General features: G+C 43.4%; 1 protein-coding gene across 3 annotated transcripts in view; it reads left to right on the top strand.

The window, feature by feature from the left end:
• Positions 1-16,604, top strand: part of cttnbp2 (cortactin binding protein 2) — a 158,985-nt gene that overhangs the window by 107,375 nt on the left and 35,006 nt on the right. For all 3 annotated transcript variants that reach the window (XM_086009190.1, XM_086009191.1, XM_086009188.1), the window contains one exon: positions 16,483-16,569. In XM_086009190.1, coding sequence (XP_085865316.1) covers positions 16,483-16,569 — 87 coding nt within the window. The remainder of the gene's footprint in view (positions 1-16,482; positions 16,570-16,604) is intronic.

Below are 16,604 nucleotides of genomic sequence, written 5' to 3'. Positions count from 1 at the left end.
GGTCATTTCTGTTCACTGTGCAGATCAATGATTTGGATATAGGCCTGGAGGGAGTGGTGTTGAAATTTGCAGATGATAGAAAAATAGGAGGTATAGTTAATTCCAAAGACCAAAGAAGTTGCAAAAGGATACTGATCAAATGGGGAATGGGCTAAAAAGTGGCAGATGGAATTCAGTGTCAGTAAATGTGAGATCATTCATTTTGGCTAAAAAAAAAGTAATTAATTATATTTTGGATTGAAGTGGGCTTGGTGCTGTGGAAGTCCAGAGACAGTTAGGGGAACAGGTTCACAAGACATTGAAGGTAGCACCTTTGGTTAATAAGGCCGTAGAAAAACTAACACAATTCTAGGTTTTTTTCACTAGGTATGGAATATAAAAGCTAAGAAATCATGGAGCCTACACTTTCAGAAGTACTTCATTGATTGTGAGGCACATTGAGATGTCCTGAGATCATGAAAGGCACTAGATAAATGCAAGTTCTTCCTTATTTTTATGTAAAACCTTAAGACCTCAGAGTGCTGTATTGGGCTGCACGTTGTAGGAAGGATATTGAGGCTTTAGAGAGCGTACAATGCAGATTCACTAGGATGCTGCCTAGTATGAGGAAATACAAATATGAAAAGTCTTGAAAAATTGGGACATTCTTTGTTAGAGTAACAAATTATGGGTTAATATGATAGAAGTGTTTAAATTTATGAAAGGATGGGATACGATAGAAGCAAACTGTTTCCAGTACGGGAAACTTTTTTTTTTATCCGGGACCGACGTGGTGCCAGTTCATCAAAAATTCCAGATAACCGAAAGCTATAGTAAAAGATACGGAGAGCTGACAGCTCCGTATAAAGCAACAAACCCTGTTGCTTAGCAACAAGTGCAGAACAATGGCCACAAGTTGCAAGCGTCTCTGTAGCTTAGCAACAGCTGCAGCCACACCCTTGCACAGCAACAGATGGAGGAAGGCAAGTTGAATATGAAGTAAAACTTACCTGAACCTACTCCTGAATTTTGCCGGTTAACCGAGATTTCTGGTTATTTTGGTGCCGGTAAATCGAAAGTTTCCTGTACATGACGTTTATAATGAGGGGCCATAGACACAAGATTGGTTATAAGAGATTGAGAACAGCGGGCAGGAAAATCTTAGAGTTATGAGGCTGTGGAATTCACTTCCAGAGGTAGTGGTTGAGACAGAAACTACATCAACAATCAAGATTAGATTGGATAGGTAGAGGAGGGAAAAAGGAATGGAGATTTGGGAATAGGGAAGGTAAATGCGATTAGGAGTTTTTGCTTACATGGAGGCTAAACACCAACACTGACTGGTTGAGAGGAAATTTTACGGAAATTTAATCTTGTGGGCTCTATGAAAAATTTCAGTACTGAAGAGTTACAAAATTACTCCTAGAAGACCTTCAAGGTTAAATATTTTATGTTTACTTAACCAAAGCATTATTTTCATATTAAAGCTGTTATTAAAAATGGCTGATAAAAGTTATAATTCAATAGGCTTCATCAAATGATTATAGGGCAAAAATGATGGGTAATTATTTTTTGTTTTGCTATTATGAAATGTTATTTCTTTCATCTCTGATTTCGGGTTTTCACAAATGAGAGATTGGATGACTTTTATCCTCATCGAAGTAAGGGATATCGTTGCCGGAAATGGAACATTTTTCCAAATTTAGCACTTAGTTAGTATTCCTAGGCCAGCTGTAAAATGGGTCAGATAGAGTAGAATATTTCTGTACACTGCTTTAACAATGTGGGTCAGCAGAATCTAACTCAACTGCACCAGTGAAACATTTTTATTTCCCACACAATCCCTGTTTGGCGTCTTTTTGTGCTATGACTTGAGCTTATCCAAAACTCTGCTGCCCTTATCCTAACTCGCACCAAGTCCCGTTCACCCATCGCCCCCCCGTGCTCGCTGACCGACATTGACTCCAGGTCCGGCAACGGCTCGATTTCAGAATTCTCATCCTCGTTTTTAAATCCCTCCATGGCCTCGCCCTTTCCTATCTCTGTAACCTCCTCCAGCCCTACAGCCCTCTGAGATCACTGCACTCCTCCAATTCTGGCCTCTTGTGCATCTTTGATTTTAATCGCTTCACCATTGGCAGCCATGCCTTCAGTTGCCTAGGCCCTAAGCTCTGAAATTCCCTCTCTAAACCTCTCTACCTCTCCTCCTTTAAGACGTTCCTTAAAACCTACCTCTTTGAGCAGAAAGAGCTCTGTTGAGCCATTTTATGTGAATGTATGACTTTTATAGGCAGTAGAGATCATCTCATCAATCTGAATGGGATTCAAACTGAGATAGAAAGAAAGAAAGAAAGACTTGCATTTCTGTAGCACCTTTCACGACCACCGGACGTCTCAAAGCGCTTTACAGCTAATGAAGTACTTTCGGAGTATAGTCACTGTTGTAATGTTACAGATCCCAGAAATCAGAAAATGTGATAATCACGCCATCATCTTGTCCAAAAAATATTAAATTTAAAAGACCAAATTTTTCAACTTCTGTAAATAATGATAACTAGGACGAGTAAGGTGTCATTACATGAAATCCCATGACAAGTCCTGTGATTTTTGTAACTACCCGTTGCCCTCCGGTAGTATGATTGTTTTTCTCTCCCTAAACCCCTCTGCCTCTCCACATCCCTTTTCACTTTTAAGACACTCCTTAAAACTGTCCTTTTTGACTTTTGGTCACTGCTCCTAATGTTTCCTCCTTTGGATCATCATCCATTCTTTTGATTACGCCTCTGAAGCACCTTAAGGCATTTTCTATATTAAAGATGCTGCGTAGATTCAACTTTTAGTGGATTTTTTTTTAAGAGATTTGTTACCAACAAATTGTGCCTTTTTAAGTTAGTACAGGTAGACTATCCTTTATCCGAAAACCTCGGGACCAGCCGTGTTTTGGTTTTCGGAAAATTTCGGATTTCGGATTTCAGAAGGTATTTTATAAGACTGAGAAATTTGTCGGGCGGCGGGGTCGGGGTCGTGCGCACGACTTACGCTGAACGAAAAAACTTTCGGTTTTCAGAGGATTTCGGTTTTCGGAAGCGCGGATAAAGGATACACTATCCCTTATCCGAAAGGGTGGGGGTCGGGGGGGGGAGAAAAGAATATCGGACAGGCCGCTGCAGCTATCGGACGGGCCGCTGTATTGTTGGGTTCACTCTCCCGGTATACCTCCTTCACACTGCCCAGCTCGGCCTGCAATCTCCTACCCAGGAGGGAACTCAGTGACCCTCTGCCCTGCTCAGCGTAAGTCGTGCGCCACTCTGGTCATGTCGTGCGCACGACTTACGCTGAACGAAAAAACTTTCGGTTTTTAGAGGGTTTCGGTTTTCGGAAGTTCGGATAAAGGATAGTCTACCTGTAGAAACTTAAATTTGATCTCGAAGATCACCTGGAGTGTTTTACTGTACCAGCTGTAGTATTTGTGACTATATACCAGGCTACAGCAACAGATACAGTGCTGCTGATGAGATATAGCTGATACTCCGCTGATCTTGACACTGAAGTTTATGTTTCAATCCCCTTAATAGCTAAGTTTAACCAACAAATTTATTGATAGAGGATTTAAAGAAAAATCCACATTGGTGTGTCTATGCTAAGATTCTGCCTGTGTAGGAGTCCTCTTCATACACAGCATAATTTTACTTGATTGAGCCTATGATTTTTGGGTGAATTTCCTGAAACAGTCTTAAGAAAGAAGCCTAATTAAGTGACTAATCTATATTTATCAAATGTTCAAAAATTGTCTTTAAATTCCTGAGTTGCTTCTGAAACATAACCAGTCTCTTAATCCCCTGTAATTTTGGCCACAAAAGACGCACTTACAGTGCAATTATTCTGTAGTAAAAGCATTACAGTAACTTCTAAAATAATAGCCCACCATAGCTCAGATGTTCATTTTGTGGAAAAAGTCCGATTTAGTATATATTGTAAAGAAAAAGAGTAATGGTTGATCAGAAGGTGTGTTTAATCTCTGGTTTATAGATGTAATTTGCACTCACAGTTGACTCCTCCTGAACCCCTCTGTTAAATCACAGCCTTTTCCTACTCAACCATCCTTTGTTCTCTGTCCATGAAGCTTTCTGCAGATTGTAAACAAATTGTGTTCTATATCATTATCTTCTGATCCAACAAGGACAAGTGAAGATTATAGCGAAGAGGACATGATTTTCCGGGGAAAAGAATTCCACTGAAATTAATTTCCCCTTCAATAATTATTATGTTTTCAACATTTAAGACACTTATCAAAAAATCAATGTTGCTGAAAGTGTTGTGGATTTTGGAAAATCCTTTTTTCACTACCTATACTAAATAGGAATAATATACAGTCCATCAATAAGCAAGATCTCTATGCACTTAAGTAACATCAGTGGGGTACAGTGTGTCCTAGAAGATGTTAGTCTGTTCTGCTTTGGATCAGTTATTCTATTTTTTTAAAATCAGAATAGTCCTGCGAGATTAGAAATGACCATTGGGAGAAAATGCAGTGTGTAAGCCACAGTAGTTTTAATATGTAGCTACTTGGAATCTAAATCTTTTTGACTACTGGCCTTTTGAACCTGTTACTAATTATAAAATCTTCTAATTAGATGTAACCTTGGACAAAGTACATGTGTTTTAATTAAAATCAATCAGTTAATTGGAGAATTTGGTAGAATGCTCACATGGCTGTATTAGGGTTGCCAATTTTGGTTGGACATATTCCTGGAAGTTTCATCACATGACCTATCTCCAACTTCCCTGTCCATTCAAACAGCCCTTTCCCATCTCCCATAAACAAAAGTATTCAAATAAATTTAAAAAACACTTTTTTTAATGCCCCAATGATTTTTCTCTGTCCAGTAGATCAATCTTAATTGCTGGCAACACCAAGACAACCCCAGAGGACTGACAACCCTAGTACACACCCTAAATGTCATAACCTTACTTTTCCCATTATAGATGCTAACTGGCCTACTGTGTATGTCCAGCATTTTCTGTTTTTACAATAGCAAAATACTGCGGATGTTGAAAATCTGAAATAACAACAGAAAATGCTGGAAACACTCAGCAGGTCAGGCAGCATCGAGGAGAGAGAAACAGAGTCAATGTTTCGGGTCGAACCCTTCATCAGAACTGGAAAAGGTCAGGGAGGAGGGGAGGAAAGAACAAAGGAAAGGTCTGTGATGGGATGGAAGGCAGGAGAGATTGAATGACAAAAGGGATGATAGTGTAAGGCAAAAGGTAATGGGACAAGTTAAGAAACAAAAGATGGCTCTGGATGATGATGGCAGCAACATTAATAGCTACCATGTGAGTAAACAACAGAGGAAAAAAAAGAAAGAACTACAGGGGCCAATTTATAGTCTGAAATTGTTCAACTCGATGTTAAGTCCAGAAGGCTGTAAAGTGCCTAATAGAAAGATGAGGTACTGTTCCTCGAGCTTACGTTGAGCTTCGTTGGAACAATGCAAGAGGCCGAGGTTGGAGAGAACAGAGCGGAAGTGGAGGAGAGAATTAAAGTGACAGGCAACCTGCAGCTCGGGGTCACGCTTGCGGACTGAACGGAGATGTTCCACAAAGTGGTCACCCAATCTGCGTTTGGTCTCCCCAATGTCAAGGCAACTGCATTGTGAGCAGCGAATACAATATCCTAAATTGTAAGAAGTACAAGTAAATCCTGTTTCACCTGGAAGGAGTGTTTGGGGCCCTGGACGGTGGGAAGGAAGGGGGTAAAAGGGCAGGTGTTGCATCTCCTGCGCTTGCATGGGAAGGTGCCAGGGGAAGGGGTGTTGGGGGTAATTGAGGAGTGGACCAGGGTGTCGCGGAGGGAGTGGTCCCTTCGGAATGCTGAAGGGGGGGGGGCGAGGGGAAGATGTGTTTGGTGGTGGGATCACGCTGGAGCTGGCGGAAATGGTGCAGGATGATCCGTTGAATGTGGAGGCTGGTGGGGTGAAAGCTGAGGACAAGGGGAACCCTATTGTGGTTCTGGGAGGGAGGGGAAGGGGTGAGAGCAGAAGTGCAGGAAATGGAACGGACACAGTCGAGGGCCATGTCAACCACGGTAGAGGGGAATCCTCGGTTGAGGAAAAAGGAAGACATACCGGAAGCACTAGTATGGAAGGTGGCATCATCCGAACAGATGCGGCAGAGATGGAGAAACTGGGAGATTGGAATAGAGTCCTTACAGGAAGCGGGGTGGGAGGAAGTGTAGTCTAGGTAGCTGTGGGAGTCAGTGGGCTTATAGTGGATGTTGGTCGATAGCCTATCCCCGGAAATGGAGACAGAGAAGTCAAGGAAGGGAAGGGAAGATGGACCATGTGAAGGTGAGGGATGGGTGGAAATTGGAAGCAAAGTGAATGAAATTATCTAGTTCAGGGCAAAAGCAGGAAATGGCGCCAATACAGTTATCAATGTACTGGAAAAAGAGGTGAGGGAGGGAACCTGAGTAGGACTGGAACAAAGAATGTTCCACATATCCCATGAAAAGGCAGGTATAGCTAGGCCCATATCCAGCTTTTTCCAGTTCTGATGACGGGTCCCAGACCTGAAGCATTAACTCTGTTTCTCTCTCCATGGATGCTGCCTGGCCTGCTGAGTATTTCCAGCATTTTCTGTTATTTCAGATTTCCAGCATCCGCAGTATTTTGCTATTGTATAGCTAGGGCCCATGCGGGTGCCCATTGCAACACCTTTAATTTTCTGTTTTAATTGCTTTATAATGTTTCTGTTTCATCTGTGTACTTGATCTGTCTTTACCTGTGCAACATTTGATGAATCAATAATATGCCACTCAAGGTAACCAAGGGAGCCTCACCACCCACATCCTTTCTAAAAGTCAAATAATTGCAAAAAACATTATTTTGTTTTATTCAGTCTATTTCTGTGATAAAACCACCAGAAATACATTCAACCAGAGTTTTCAACCCCAGTGTGAACCCTTCATCAGATCAGCAGATATTTATTATAGTAATGTTGGGAAAGGGAGAGAAATGGCAGAGTACCAACATATAATCCAATCGTACAGAGGAAGTTAATGGGGGTTGAACGACCTGCAAGTTGCTTAATGGAAGACTGTTAGCTGATATAAAAGATCATCTGTGAGATGATGAAGAAACTTAAAAGGGACAATAGAATATGTAAAAGGTAATAAGGCATGCGAGAGTTCCAACACGCAAGGCAAATGGAGAAAGAGGAAAAAAGCAGTAAACTGAAATGCTTGCTGAATGGAGTTAGTCTGCTATGTTCAACAGTAAATTTTAAAACTGATATAAAAAAACTGCAAGACTCTTGTAGGATTGCCAATAAAAACAGAAAATGCTGGAAATACTCAGCAGGTCAGGCAGCATCTGTAGAGACAGAATCAGAGTTAACGTTTCAGGTCGATGACCCTTCGTCAGAACTGGAAACAATTAGAGATGTAACAGATTTTAAGCAAGTGTAGGGGCAGGGAAAGGGGGGAGGGGAGGAAAGAACAAAAGGGAAGGTCTGAGGATGGAAGGCAAGAGAGATTAAAAGACAAATGGATGATGGTGCAAGGCAAAAGGAGATGTTAATGGGGCAAGTTAAGAAACAAAAGATGACTCTAGATGAGGTGTAAATGGCAATGGCAGAATCATCAACAGCTGTCATGCGAGAGTTTTTAAAAAAATAGTCTGATTATATTCTGAAATTGTTGAACGTAAGCTCGAGGAACAGCACCTCATCTTTCGATTAGGCACTTTACAGCCTTCTGGACTTGACATCGAGTTCAACAATTTCAGACCATAACCTCTGTCCCTAAATTTTTTTCCCATTATTTCTCTCTCTCACATGGCAGCTGCCTTTCATTTTGCCGTCACCATTTACACTTCATCTAGAGCCATCTTTTGTTTCTTGTCCCATTAGCATCTCCTTATGCCTCGCACCATCATGCCTTCCATCCTATCACAGACCTTCCCTTTTGTTCTTTCCTCCCCTTCCCCCCTTTCTCTGCCCCTACATTTGCTTAAAAACCTGTTCCATCGCCAGCTTTTTCCAGTTCTGACGAAGGGTCATCAACTGGAAACGTTAACTCTATTTCTCTCTCCACAGATGCTGCCTGACCTGCTGAGTATTTCCAGCGTTTTCTGTTTTTATTTCAGATTTCCAGCATCCGCAGTATTTTGCTTTTGATCACAACACTTGATCTTGTGACACGCCCACAGTTTACACACATTATTGCATTTACCGTATAAAAGTTGAGGTCCCTGTAGTTGAGTGTCTTTTCTCACTGAGCCTAAACATTTTTTTTTGCTCACTAGCAAGGTGGACAGGGAATTAGGAAATTAAAAAAAAAAAAAAAAATTATTCATTGATGGGATGTGGGCGTCGCTGGCTGGCTAGGCCTGCATTTAGTGCCCATCCCTAATTGCCCTTGAGAAGATGGCGGTGAGCCGCCGCCTTGAACCGCTGCAGTCCATATGGTGTAGGTGCACCCACAATGCTGTTAGGAAGGGAGTTTCAGGATTTTGGCCCAGCGACAGGGAAGGAACGGCGATACAGGTCCAAGTCAGGATGGTGTGTGGCTTGGAGGGGAACTTGTAGGTGGTGATGTTCCCATGTGTCTGCTGCCCTTGTCCTTCTAAGTGGTAGAGGTCGCAGGTTTGGAAGGTGCTGTTGAAGGAGCTTTGGTGAGTTGCTGCAGTGCATCTTGTAGTTGGTGCACACTGCAGTCACAGTGCGCCGGTGTTGAAGGTGGTGGATGGAGTGCCAATCAAGCAGGCTGCTTTATCCTGAATGGTGTCAAGCTTCTTGAGTGTTGTTGGAGTTGGAGCTGCACTCATCCAGGCAAGTGGAGAGTATTCCATCACACTCCTGACTTGTGCCTTGTAGATGGTGGACAGGCTTTGGGGAGTCAGGAGGTGAGACACTCGCCGCAGAATTCCCAGCCTCTGGCCTGCTCTTGTAGCCACAGTATTTATATGGCTGGTCCAGTTCAGTTTCTGATCAATGGTAACCCCCAGGATGTTGATAGTGGGGGATTCAGCGATGGTAATGCCATTGAATGTCAAGTGGAGATGGTTAGAGTCTCGCTTGTTGGAGATGGTCATTGCCTGGCACTTGTGTGGTGCAAATGTTACTTGCCACTTGTCAGCCCAAGTCTGAATGTTGTCCAGGTCTTGCTGCATATGGACACGGACTGCGTCAGTATCTGACGAGTCTCGAATGGTGCTGAACAGTGTGCAATCATCAGCGAACATCCCCACTTCTGACCTTATGATGGAGGGAAGGTCATTGATGAAACAGCTGAAGATGGTTGGGCCTAGGACACTGCCCTGAAGAACTCCTGCAGTGATGTCATGTGATTGAGATGAATGACCTCCAACAACCACAGCCAACTTCCTTTGTGCTAGGTATGATTCCAACCAATGGAGAGTATTCCTCTTGATTCCCATTGACTTCAGTTTTGCTAGGGCACCCAAGAATAGTTTCCCACTGTCCCCGTGAGTTGCACTCTCTGATCTGCCTCAAGAGTTGACCCTTCTGTCCTTCCAAACTACCACCCCATCTCTAACCTTCCTTTCCTCTCCAAAGTCCTTGAACATGCTGTCCGTGAACGTGCCATCACCTCCCAAATCTGTGCCCATCTTTCCTGGAACGCCATGTTTGAACCCCTCAAATCAAGTTTCCACCCCACCACAGTACTGAAACAGCTCTTATCAAAGTCGCAAATGACATCCTATGGGCTCGATTTTCATTGGGCCATTGAGGCGGGATTGGAGGCGTGTGGGGGGTTAAAATCGCAAAATCGGGGGGCACGAACCCATCCCGCCCCCAACCCGCCTCCATGCCAGTTTCAAAGGAGGCGGGTACCCGACCCGCACTGGGACCCGCCTCCCCGAGGTGGGAAGGGGATTAGTGCCAATTAACTACCTGTTAACAGGTCGTTAACAGGCAGTTTTTAGCCTAATCCCTATTTTTATCCCTGAAATGTGGGATTCCCGACGGCTCCAAACCACGCCAAGTTAGCGAGGCAGACCGTCTGGCTGAAGGGCTTGGCGGGTTCGAGATGTCTGGTGTTCAGGTGAGTGATGTGTGCATGAGTGCAGAGGTAAGTGTGTGTAAAGTGTTTAAAGAAGTTTTACTTACCTTTACAGCCTTCCTTCCTTCAGGTCTCAGGAGTCCCTCATCTCACCGGCACAGAAAGCAGAATGGCCGCGAGCTGTCAAAAGTTGCAGCGTTCAGCTTTCTGTTCTGGAGAGATCTCTAAATCAGCCTGAGAGAGAGGAATTAACTTAGTGTACAGATTGTCAGTGTTTGACAGCTTCAAAGAGCTGTCAAATGCTGATATTTCATCTGTCAAAAGCTCTTGTCACAGATTGACATTTCATCTGTCGTCACCTGTTGCCGGGTGGCCCTTAATCGGCCTGCTGGGCGGGCTCAACAAGGTCAATCAAGTGGAAAATCGCGTGGGTTGGCCACAACTCGATGGAGGTGGGACTACAACCCCAAAAGTTGTAGTCCCGCCTCCAGTATCAAAATCCAGCCCTATGTCTGTAACAGTGGTAAACTATCGCCCCTCGTCCTTCTCGACCTATCTGCAGCCTTTGACAACTGGGTGGAACTGCACTTGCTTGGTTCCATTCTTACCTATCCATTTGTAGCCAGAGAGTCACCTGCAATGGCTTCTCCTCTCACTCCCACACCGTTACCTCTCATCTACATGCTGCCCCTCGGTGACATCATTTGAAAACGCAATGTCAAGTTCCACATGTACGCTGATGACACTCCACTCTACCTCACCACCACCTCTCTCGACCCTTCCACTGTCTGATCTGTCAAACTGCTTGTCCGACATCCAGTACTGGATGAGCAGAAATTTCCTCCAACTAAATATTGGGAAGACTGAAGCCATTCTCTCCAGCCCCTGCCACAAGCCCACAAACTCCATTCCCTAGCCATTGACTCCATCCCACTCTCAAACATCTGTCTGAGGCTAAACCAGACCGTTCGCAACCTTGGTGTCGTATTTGACCCCAAGATGAGCTTCCAACCGCATAGCCGCACCATCACCAAGACCGCCTATTTCCATCTCCTGACTCCGCTCTGCCTCAGTTCATCTGCTGCTGAATCCCTCATGCCTTTGTTGCATCTAGACTTGATTATTGCAATGCTGCCCTGGCCAGCCTCCATAAACTTGAGCTCCTCTAAAACTCTGCTGCCCGTATCTTAACTCGCACCAAGTCCTGTTCACCTATCACCCCTGTGCTCGGTGACTTGCATTGGATCCTGGGTCCGGCAACGCCTCCATTTCTAAAGTCCCATCCTTGTTTTCAAATCCCTTCATGGCCTCTCCCCTCCCTATCTCTGTAACATCCTCCAGCCCTACAACCCTCCAAGATCTCTACGCTCCGCCAATTCTGGCCTCTTGCGCATCCCCTATTTTAATCACTTTCAGCTGCCTAGGCCCTAAACTCTGAAATTCCCTCACTGAACCTCTCTGTCTCTCTCCCCTCCTTTAAGACGCTCTTTAAAACCTACCTCATCTGTCCTAATATCGATTTCTGTGGCTCAATGGCAATTTTTTTTTGATAATGCTCCTGTGAAGTGCCTTGGGATGCTTTTACTATGTTAAAGGTGATATATAAATACAAGTTGTTGTTGCCTCAGGAGTTGTGTTCTTTGATCTTCCACTGCCTCGGGAGTTGCACACTCTGATCTCGCATTTCCTTCAAGAAATCAATGCTGGTCAATTCTTTATAATCTCCAACAAAAGTAGAACATGCTGGCAACGCTTAGCAAGTCAGGCAGCATCTGTAGAGAAAGAAAAATATTAATGTTTAAGGAAAGGGAAGAAAAAATCCAGCAGTGGTTTCCAACCACTTCATTCCCAAAATGACTTGATAATTTCCTCTCTCACAGATTACAGACTTGGGAAAATATGCAGCCAGACGGGCAGCAAATGGAAAAGAACATAAGAAATAGGAGCAGGAGTAGGCCATTCAATGAGATCATGGCTGATCTTCTGCCTCAACTCCATTCACCGGCCCTATCGCCATAACCCTTGATGCCCTTACTAGTCAGAAATCTGTCGACTTCTGTTTTGAATATACCCAATGACTGAGCCTCCACAGCCCTCTGGGGTAGAAAATTCCAAAGATTCACCACCCTCTGTGTGAAGAAATTTCTTCTTATCTCAGTCCTGAATGGCCTACCCTTTATCTTGAGGCTGTGGCCCCTGGTTCTAGACTCCCCAGCCAAGGGAAACATTCTCCCAGCATCCATCCTATCAAGCCCTGTAATAATTTTGTATGCTTCAATGAGATTCCCTCTCATCTGAATTCAAGAGAATACAGGCCTAGTTTACTCAATCTCTTCTCATGCGACAGTCACGCCATCCCAGGAATCAATCTCGTGAACCTTCGTTGCACTCCCTCTAGGAACTAATTGGAATAGAACAGTTGCCTAATATGGCTACTGCTGCAGCAAAAATACAAACGGCTATTATTTGGGAGCTACTGTACTCCCCTATTTTCTCCTGGGTTGCTCGCAGCAATACCCAGGAGATTAATTTGTCATTCCTGACAACCCCAGGGCAATTTGGGAGGGTTGGCAAAATGGCACCACCACTCTCCTGATGGCTCAGTGGGTAAATGTACTGCCTGGTATAGTAGTACAGGCAAAGAAGGGGAAAAGTCACCAGGGAGCTGCTTCTGCTGATGCCTGCTGGATTGTGCATGCAGCTGGTATATAATAAATTCATCATTTTTGATGGAGAAACTATAACTCTCACTTGTGAGCACATCTGCAGCATTTATATTGCTAATTTTTATACCCCTTTGCTGCTAATTGTGTTTCTTCTCATTTTGCGACATTGCAGTTGTGTTTCATGGCACAACTAGTTTAATTAATCTATCAAATTTTCATTGTACTTCATAATTATGAAGGAAAATGCATACCAATATAACCAACCAAAATTATTTAATTATGTGCTCAGGTTATATGCAGTTAGTGAATTAAATTCAAAGGTTTCAACAATACACAGGTTTAATGTGAAGGTATTCAGGTACCCTCTGCTGGCAGCATTGTCACATTGTATGGTCAACATTCACTGTAGGTTAAAGGAACCTTGCTGCACTTATTGCTTCCACAGTTAGAGTTTCTATAGTGACATTCAACTGAGTCACATCAGAACTTTCTGCATGACTGTTATGTGGACCTCGACACAAATCCACAGAGGCTTACGCAGCCAGAGAAATAAATAGATACTGTGCACCAAATGAATTTCTAACCTTAATTCATCTCATTATCCTCCTACCCCATCCCACTCCCCCCAAAAAAGTAGGAATTGGCTTGTGAATGCAGATGCAGAGTAACCCATCAAGCTGAATTTCTCCAGACGTTTCTGTACTAGTAGCAACCACCATGGTCAATTTCTTGAGCCGTCTTTCTTTATAATATCTATTATTAGGTATTACCCACTACAATACCCAGTGGCAAAAAAGAATCGATATTTATAAAGTATGATAGTTGACCACACCTATATTCAACCAGTTAATACTACAGCAATAGTCAAGTTTCTGTCGTCATAGCATTATCATTGGAGTAGCAACAGCATCTGGAAAAGAACAGCTGATACCAGTTGAACTGTAGCAGTTCTTCCAACATCCTTAATTTCTCCATTGCTGTCTGGCTCATGACCCATTGCACTGCACTGGATACATATACAAAATGGTGAATCTAGATAGAACATTTTTTACAAAAGCAAAATACTGCGGATGCTGGAAATCTGAAATAAAAACAGAAGGTAAGCATGCAGGTGCAGCAGGCGGTGAAGAAGGCAAATGGTATGTTGGCCTTCATAGCAAAAGGGTTTGAGTACAGGAGCAAGGATGTCCTGCTGCAGTTGTACAGGGCCTTGGTGAGACCACACCTTGAGTACTGTGTGCAGTTTTGGTCACCTTATCTGAGGAAGGATGTTCTTGCCATGGAAGGAGTTCAGCGAAGATTCACAAGGCTGATTCCTGGGATGGCAGGAATGACGTATGAGGAGAGATTAGGTCGATTGGGCTTATACTCGCTGGAGTTTAGAAGAATGAGAGGGGATCTCATTGAAACTTATAAAATTCTGACAGGTCTGGACAAACTAGATGCAGGTAGAATGTTCCCGATGGTCGGAGAGTCCAGAACCAGGGGTCATAGTCTAAGGATAAGGGGTAAGCCATTTAGGACAGAGATGAGGAAGAATTTCTTCACCCAGAGAGTGGTGAACCTGTGGAATTCTCTACCACAGAAGGCGGTTGAGGCCAAGTCTTTAAATATATTCAAGAAGGAGTTAGATATATTTCTTAGAGCTAAAGGTATCAAGGGATATGGGGAGAAGGCAGGTACGGGGTGCTGAGTTTGGATGATCAGCCATGATCTCATCGAATGGCGGAGCAGGCTCGAGGGACCGAATGGCCTACTCCTGCTCCTATCTTCTATGTTTCTATGTAAAATGCTGGAAATACTCAGGTCAGGCAGCATCTGTGGAGAGAGAAACAGAGATGTAACAGATTTTAAGCAAGGGCAGGGAAAGGGGGGAGGGGAGGAAAAAACAAAAGGGAGGGTCTGTGATGGGATGGAAGGCAGGAGAGATTAAATGACAAAAGGGATGATTGTACAAAGCAAAAGGAGATGCTAATGGGACAAGTAAAGAAACAAAAGATGGGTGTAGAAGAGGTGTAAATGGGTATAGCAGAATCATCTCTAGCTGCCATCAGAAAAAATAGGGGTAGAGGTTATGGTCTGAAATTGTTAACTCGATGTTGAGTCCAGAAGGCTGTAAAGTGTCTAATAGAAAGATGAGGTGCTGTTACTTGAGCTTCCGTTGAGCTTCACTGGAACAGTGCAAGAGGCCGAGCTCGAAGTGGGAGTGAAGTGGAGCGGATAATTAAAGTGACAGGTGACCGGAAGCTCGGGATCACACTCGCGGACTGAACGGAGGTGTTCTGCAAAGCGGTCACCCAATCTGCGTTTGGTCTCTCCGATGTAGAGGAGACCACATCGTGAGCAGTGAATACAATATACTAAATTGTAAGAAATACAAGTAAATCACTGCTTCACCTGGAAGGAATGTTTGGGGCCCTGGACGGTGGAAAGGAAGGAGGTAAAAGAGCAGACGTTGCATCTCCTGCACTTGCATGGGAAGGTGCCGTGGGAAGGGGAGGGACTGTTGCGGATGATTGAGTAGTGGACCAGGGTGTCGCGGAGGGAGTGGTCCCTTTGGAATGCTGAAAGGGGAGGGGAGGGGAAGATGTGTTTGGTGGTGGATCACGCTGGAGGTGCCGGAAATGGCGGAGGATGATCCATTGAATGTGGAGGCTGGTGTGGCGAAAGATGAGGACAAGGGGAACCCTATCGTGGTTCTGGGAGGGGAAGGGATAAGAGCAGAAGTGCGGGAAATGGACGGATACGGTCAAGGGCCATGTCAACCACGGTAGAGGGGAATCCTCGGTTGAGGAAAATGGAAGACATATCGGAAGCACTAGTATGGAAGGTGACATCGTCAGAACAGATGCGACGGAGACGGAGAAACTGTGAGAATGGAATAGAGTCCTTACAGGAAGCGGGGTGGGAGGAAGTGTAGTCGAGATAGCTGTGAGTCGGTGGGCTTATAGTGGATATTTGTCGATAGCCCATCCCCAGAAATGGAGACCGAGAAGTCAAGGAAGGGAACATTTTATAAGTCTCAATTAACCATGTGGGCATTAAATCTTTGTCACAGACTCTTCAATTTACCCCCTTCAGGGCACTACTCTTAAATAAACAAGCATCGGAAGATGATGTAAAAAGCATTTTGTACAAAATTTAAATTCTAATTTACAAGATATTAAAAATGTACCCCAGTGTTTTTGCTGTTCTCTTGTGATGTGAACTGTATTTAACCCAACTTATAAACTTTCAGCATGGTTTTCTTGCTCTTGATGTCACCTGCCAATTTGAATATTCATTATATGCATGAAAAATATTCCTTCGCTGGCTTTCGGTATTTCAGAATTTCCATATAGTGCACCATACATATTTAAAATATTTTGAAAGCTCTAGTCTCTTCATGACATTTTCACTGACATTTGTGTATCACTGTCAGGATACATTTTCCCACAGTGTGATGTTACTAGTTGAGTATATTTAACATATTAGTGAGAATCTTGGAATATTTTCAAAACCTTCCTGTTCTTTTCATCTTACGAATGCGATCATTTAATCCAGTTACCTTGTACGTATCAATTGCTGCTCTTGAGGTAGTAAGATGGAAATCTGAAAAGTGAGATTAGTATGGATAGGGTCCATTCTGACAAATGGTCTATCTGAAGTATCAACTTGTTTTTGTGTTTTCAGATACCTGTGCATTTAAGCATTTTTTGTTTTTTTTATTTTACAATTGTTCCTCCTAATCTTTGTATGTAGTTCTGGTTTTATTGTGACTGATGGTCTTTAATTTCATTATGTGAACTTTGTTTTGAATTGTCTTAACAGGTTGAACAGTATCATAATGTAATTTTTCATGGGCCAGTAGGAAGTTGCCAAGACCATGTTGCACATCAAATAGCAAACTGTATTAAGGTAAATAGGTTCTCTAAATTGCATTTTTCTGTAGG

This window comes from Somniosus microcephalus, chromosome 16, assembly GCF_052327205.1.
Source record: "Somniosus microcephalus isolate GS21.2 chromosome 16, FLI_Smic_1.0, whole genome shotgun sequence".
NCBI classification, from domain to species: Eukaryota; Metazoa; Chordata; class Chondrichthyes; order Squaliformes; family Somniosidae; genus Somniosus; species Somniosus microcephalus.
Note: the sequence above shows the minus strand (reverse complement) of the source record. Positions and strands in the feature narration are given on the sequence as shown.